Source organism: Chanodichthys erythropterus, chromosome 20 (genome assembly GCF_024489055.1).
Source record: "Chanodichthys erythropterus isolate Z2021 chromosome 20, ASM2448905v1, whole genome shotgun sequence".
Taxonomy (NCBI): Eukaryota; Metazoa; Chordata; class Actinopteri; order Cypriniformes; family Xenocyprididae; genus Chanodichthys; species Chanodichthys erythropterus.
This window is the reverse complement of record NC_090240.1, coordinates 35,696,171-35,702,404: the sequence shown is the minus strand read 5'-3', so window position 1 is coordinate 35,702,404 and position 6,234 is coordinate 35,696,171. Positions and strand designations below refer to the sequence as shown.

At 38.1% G+C, this 6,234-nt stretch overlaps 1 protein-coding gene across 3 annotated transcripts; it reads left to right on the top strand.

Annotated features, from left to right (window-relative positions):
• Positions 1 to 1,137: 1,137 nt before the first annotated feature.
• LOC137008947 (CD48 antigen) lies at positions 1,138 to 6,156 on the top strand. 3 transcript variants are annotated; one of them, XM_067370750.1, is made up of 5 exons: positions 1,138 to 1,241; positions 1,584 to 1,703; positions 2,558 to 2,881; positions 5,216 to 5,494; positions 5,621 to 6,156. In XM_067370750.1, the coding sequence occupies exons 2-5, from the start codon at positions 1,658 to 1,660 to the stop codon at positions 5,758 to 5,760; spliced, it is 789 nt and encodes a 262-aa protein (XP_067226851.1). In that variant the 5' UTR covers positions 1,138 to 1,241; positions 1,584 to 1,657; the 3' UTR covers positions 5,761 to 6,156. The 3 variants fall into 3 exon arrangements, with proteins under 3 accessions (XP_067226851.1, XP_067226852.1, XP_067226850.1); XM_067370749.1 differs by lacking the exon at positions 1,138 to 1,241 and adding an exon at positions 1,275 to 1,345; XM_067370751.1 differs by lacking the exon at positions 1,584 to 1,703 and having other exon boundaries at positions 1,140 to 1,241.
• The last annotated feature ends 78 nt before the right edge of the window (positions 6,157 to 6,234 follow it).

Here is a 6,234-nt window from a genome sequence, read left to right as displayed (position 1 = left end):
GATTACAGCCACTGTTCTCATAGCTTTCAAGTTTTTAGAAAAAACTCAGATTCAAAAAAAAAAAAAAAAACTCAGATTCAAAAAACATTTTCATCTCATGTTTTAATCTTAAAAAAGCGGTTTGTATTTAGTAAATTTACATTTATGAATGTGATATTTGGCTAACAGAAAAATAAGGTTTAAAAATGCTGTATTATGCATGCAAGACAAGTTGGTGATGTCACTTTGTAAAGAAAGACTACGCGTGTGCGCATACACATTCCTTAGCCCCAAACACACATGCCTATCCACCATAATTATACACTAAATATTTTACATCATAAATTGTTTTTTACAGATAATGCATGATTGCCGTTAACTTTAATTGAAAACAATGGAAGCTCAATGGGTATTTGTGTTGAATGTTGAACTGGGTCTTGTATGGCAAAGTGACTGAAGTTATTGTGAAATTGTGCTTCACTTTTTTTGTGTGTTTGTTTTTTGTCAATTGTGGACCGACTAACTACAGGGGGTTCTCTTTTTATATATTGTATGGTTTACTCTGTTCAGGTGGGGGGAACAAGTTGTACTGGTTTGATTTGAGGATTGTTGCTTTTGAGTATAAAATGAATTTGGTTTGTTTTATTTGTGATGGAGTGAAAGTGTGCACTTATTGGCAGAGTATGTGCTCAGGCTTATGATATAATTGGGAACTCCTGGTCTGTAGGTTTATTATTGTGTTGTTGTTTTTTTTGTCTATTCTGTTTATTTGCCAATTCCACTTATCATTGGGGCTTCTTTGATTATTGTTAAATAAACATTGTTATTTGCAAGAAAGTTCTCCTCATCTCTTGTGAAATGCTGGGGTTACACATGCACACAATATGTCACATAATCTTGAAACTTTGCAGTCCATCCTCGACCTAACCACAGGCTCTTAAACACAATGGTAACCTGCAAAACTGCAACATAACAGAAACCTCTATAAATCATAACACAACAGAAGAGTAAACACAAATATATCCCTATATTAATCTTGTGCCAAAATACACAAAATAATTTCAACATGTAGGCTGCATCCGAAATCGCATACTTCCCTACAATATAGTAGGTGAAATACAGTATGTGAAAAAACTGTCTGAACTCGCAGTAATCATAAAAGAGTCGGCAAAAAGCCAATTACTTCTGCCGAGATTCTGAAGTGCGCATACAATGGACAATTTACTATCCCATGAGGCCAAGGTCGAGGAAGCAGAGAAAGAGTTGGTTTCATTTCTGGTTTTCAAATTGAAAGTGTTTGTAGTGGATATTTAGATCTGGTGACTTTGTTCATGCATTCTTTGTTCAGCTCACGGGCAGCAACATGGTAAAAAATGTAGCTTATTAAGTTTATGTTGAAATTTTATTAATTTAATTTTTACATTTTCCATAATCTGTCTGTAAATGTTTGTATCTCAGGGGATATGCTACCCTTAAAGGGGTAATGATCTCTTCTGAGGCTTGAAAGTGGTAGATGTGTACCTGTTAACAGAGGGACAGAAAGCAGTGTGATTTTGTTAAATGAATAGCAGATATGGTTTAAAGAGTTTAATATTATTTTACAGCAAGTTGGTGTAACTGGTCACTTCCTGATCTTCAGTGAGATGTCACATGTTCACACTTCTCGAGTGAGCTCCAGATGAGACATCAACAGAAGACACAAACTGATGAATATTTATCAGGATGTGGGTTTTCATTGTGTTTTTCATCAGTGTGTTTTTTTTTTCTTTCATTAGATTTTTTTCCATTGTTCTCTCTAGTTGCTCATACTGAAATACATTTAGTAGTCGGTAGTCTGCAATAATTTTGTACCTTTTTGTAGTCTTCTATTCTGGAAATGTGGCATTGCAGCGCTGCTAATATTTCTGGCACCTTTATGTTTTTTCTTTGGCTTTTGGCCATGTGAAATATCCCTATACAATTTCCACAGTAAATGTGTTTAATAAAGCTGTTCACAGTAAGTTATGTTCAGTAATTTTCATGCGCAAGCTAAGCAAGTAATGAGGATTTCCTTTTGTGGTTCAGAGATCTTGCCTACAGTGAAAACAATAAAGGAAGTGAAATTATCTTCAGGAGAGAAATATAGACAAAATTATTAACTAAATCATGAGGTGGTTATGTAGTTGTTCTTGGCAGATACAGTCTTAGAAGTTTCTGGTAGTTAAGAATACCAGTCAAAAGACATTAGTTTATGGCAAATAGCTAGTCAAATACTCAAATAGCTAGTCAAATACTCAAATAGCTAGTCAAATAGCTAGTGAAATTCCTATTTTGTAAGTAACTTTGGATAAAGGTGCAATTGCTTTTCTGCACACTGATACAAATAAAATGGAAGCATTTAAGTACAAATAAACAGATGTATCCTCCATACAAATACTGTTTCAAATACATATAAAAAAATTACTTGCCATTTCAACTGGGGATATCTGCATTTCTGCAGCAGAGCATTGTCAGAAGTGCTTTATTTAACAATTGTAAATGTATCTGTCATGTCCAACAACATATAACCTATATTTAATGAATATTCATATTGTTTCAGATCTTGTGAATGGTAATCAGGAAGAGGTAAAGACAGTGATGGAGGGAGACGTCCTGACTCTACATACAGGAGCTCAACTGAAGACAAACACTGCGACAATCTGTCTTTTTAAAAGTGACAATCTTACCACCCGTATAGCACAGATGAATAATGGGAATATTTTTACCAGTTTTGAAGAGAGATTTGCTGGCAGATTGCATCTAGATCAAGAGAGTGGATCATTGACCATTCAGAATATCAGTACCAGTGATTCTGGACTTTATAAAGTATCATTTATCATCACATTACACATCTCTGAGAAGAAGTTCAAAGTTAATGTATATGGTAAGTTACAGCTGCTGCACATTATTAAACATTACATTATTATCATTAGTTGAAGATAAAGGAAGTCACTTAAAGGGTTAGTTCACCCCAAAATGAAAGTTCTTTCATTAATTTCTCACCCTTCTGTCGTTTCACACCTGTAAGACTTTTGTTGATCTTAAGAACACAAATGAAGATTTGTGAAATCTGAGAGCTTTCTGTTCCTCCATAGACAGCTACGCAACTACCATTTTGATGCTTCAAAAAGTTTAGTCCAAGATTTTCTGAAGAGACATCATTCTCTAGATATGCGAGAACCAAAGAGGTTCATTCTGGTGTTACGCAGCACGTTTGAGCTTCAGCAAGAACCAATGAGGTTCATTCTCGTGTTACGCAGCACGTTTGAGCTTCAGCAAGAACCAATGAGGTTCATTCTCGTGTTACGCAGCACGTTTGAGCTTCAGCAAGAACCAATGAGGTTCATTCTCATGTTAAGCAGCACATTTGAGCTTCAGCAAGAACCAATGAGGTTCATTCTCGTGTTACGCAGCACGTTTGAGCTTCACAAGAACCAATGAGGTTCATTCTCGTGTTTCACAGCACGTTTGAGCTTCAGCAAGAACCAATGAGGTTCATTCTCGTGTTACGCAGCACGTTTGAGCTTCAGCAAGAACCAATGAGGTTCATTTTCTCATGTTACGCAGCACGTTTGAGCTTCAGCAAGAACCAATGAGGTTCATTTTCGTGTTATGCCGCACGCTTGAGCTTCAGCAAGAACCAATGAGGTTCATTCTCATGTTACGCAGCACGTTTGAGCTTCAGCAAGAACCAATGAGGTTCATTCTCGTGTTACGCAGCATGTTTGAGCTTCAGCAAGAACCAATGAGGTTCATTCTCGTGTTACGCAGCACATTTGAGCTTCAGCAAGAACCAATGAGGTTCATTTTCGTGTTACGCAGCACGTTTGAGCTTCACAAGAACCAATGAGGTTCATTCTTTTGTTTCGCAGCACGTTTGAGCTTCAGCAAAAACCAATGAGGTTCATTCTCGTGTTACGCAGCACGTTTGAGCTTCAGCAAAAACCAATGAGGTTCATTCTCGTGTTACGCAGCACGTTTGAGCTTCAGCAAGAACCAATGAGGTTCATTCTCGTGTTACGCAGCACGTTTGAGCTTCACAAGAACCAATGAGGTTCATTCTTGTGTTTCGCAGCACGTTTGAGCTTCAGCAAAAACCAATGAGGTTCATTCTCGTGTTACGCAGCACGTTTGAGCTTCAGCAAGAACCAATGAGGTTCATTCTCGTGTTACGCAGCACGCGTGAGCTTCAGCAAGAACCAATGAGGTTCATTCTCGTGTTACGCAGCACGTTTGAGCTTCAGCAAGAACCAATGAGGTTCATTCTCGTGTTACGCATCACGTTTGAGCTTCAGCAAGAACCAATGAGGTTCATTTTCGCGTTACGCAGCACGTTTGAGCTTCAGCAAGAACCAATGAGGTTCATTTTCGCGTTACGCAGCACGTTTGAGCTTCACAAGAGCCAATGAGGTTCATTTTCGCGTTACGCAGCACGTTTGAGCTTCAGCAAGAACCAATGAGGTTCATTTTCGCGTTACGCAGCACGTTTGAGCTTCAGCAAGAACCAATGAGGTTCATTTTCGCGTTACGCAGCACGTTTGAGCTTCACAAGAGCCAATGAGGTTCATTTTCGCGTTACGCAGCACGTTTGAGCTTCAGCAAGAACCAATGAGGTTCATTTTCGCGTTACGCAGCACGTTTGAGCTTCACAAGAGCCAATGAGGTTCATTTTCACGTTACGCAGCACGTTCGAGCTTCAGCAAGAACCAATGAGGTTCATTCTCGTGTTTCGCAGCACGTTTGAGCTTCAGCAAGAACCAATGAGGTTCATTTTCGCGTTACGCAGCACGTTTGAGCTTCAGCAAGAACCAATGAGATTCATTCTCGTGTTTCGCAGCACGTTTGAGCTTCAGCAAGAACCAATGAGGTTCATTCTCGTGTTACGCAGCACGTTTGAGCTTCAGCAAGAACCAATGAGGTTCATTCTTGTGTTACGCCGCACGTTTGAGCTTCCGCAAGAACCAATGAGGTTCATTCTCGTGTTACGCAGCACGTTTGAGCTTCAATTAGTCCAAAATGCAGCTGCTAGAGTTCCTACCAAGTCAAGAATATATGATCATATAACACCATTTTTATCATCTCTATTCACTGGTTACCTATTAAGTAATTAATTAAAGAATTTTCATTTTTGTGTAAACTATCCCTTTAATTAATAAATCTCATATGATTTCTACAAAATGAGCTTATTAAAAGATTGATGTTTCCTCTTGTCCTAAAGCACCTGTCTCTGTACCTGCTATTGAGAAGAACTCGCAAGCAGTAGAAGATTTCTGCTCTGTGTTCTGCTCTGTGAGGAATGATCGAGACGTGTTCATCTCGTGGTATAAAGGGAATGAAATGGTGAATCAAACCAGCAATCCTGATCTCAGCATCAAACTCAGTTTATCATTAGAGCTTCATTATAATGATTCAGAGATCTACAGCTGCACGGCTGCAAATCCAGTGAGCAACAAGAGCGTCAGTCTTCATATGAAAGAGATCTGCCAACGATCTGAGGGTACGAAAACAACGTTTACCACAAAACACCTTTCCTGCCACAGTGACCGCTGTGCGGCTTCTGTTTTTTTCCACAGACAGACATTGAATAACACAGATGTTTATAAATAAGTCTATTTTGTTTCAGATTGTCTGGATCATTGTGGCATCACTGAAGCTCTGATTCGACTGGTTTTGTCTGGTCTGCTGGGAATCGCCACAGTTTTCTTTCTGGTTGATCATGTGAGGATCTGCTCATCTCAGAGAAGAGCTGCTGCTGCTGTGTGATGATGATACTTTCATGAGAGTTTGCAGGCTTTGAACTTTGACACTTTGAGATTTGCAGGGTAAAGAGTTGAGGTGTGAAGCACCTCATTTATTACTTTGGATAAAGGTAGCCTGTCTACTAAAAGGATATGTAGGCTAAGTGTGACCATTATGCTTTATGCAGGTTACATAAAATGCACACAAACTTTTGTACATACTACCCTTGAATATATTTGTGTGTGTATGCATTTTTAATTTGTATGTTTGTACTGTTAACATCATTAATAATGTATTTAAGTTTTGGCTATAACTTTAATAGCTTAATTTTGTTCAGTGTTTCGCTGTTAAACGCGATATTAAAATAAAAATCTAGATAAAAAATATTTTACTCAAAGTATTTTATTAATTAAACGCCGATTAAAATTTCCTACATTTCAATACTCAGATATAAAAAAAAATTGTCAAGAACGCTGCCTGAACAATAAATCGAGGACT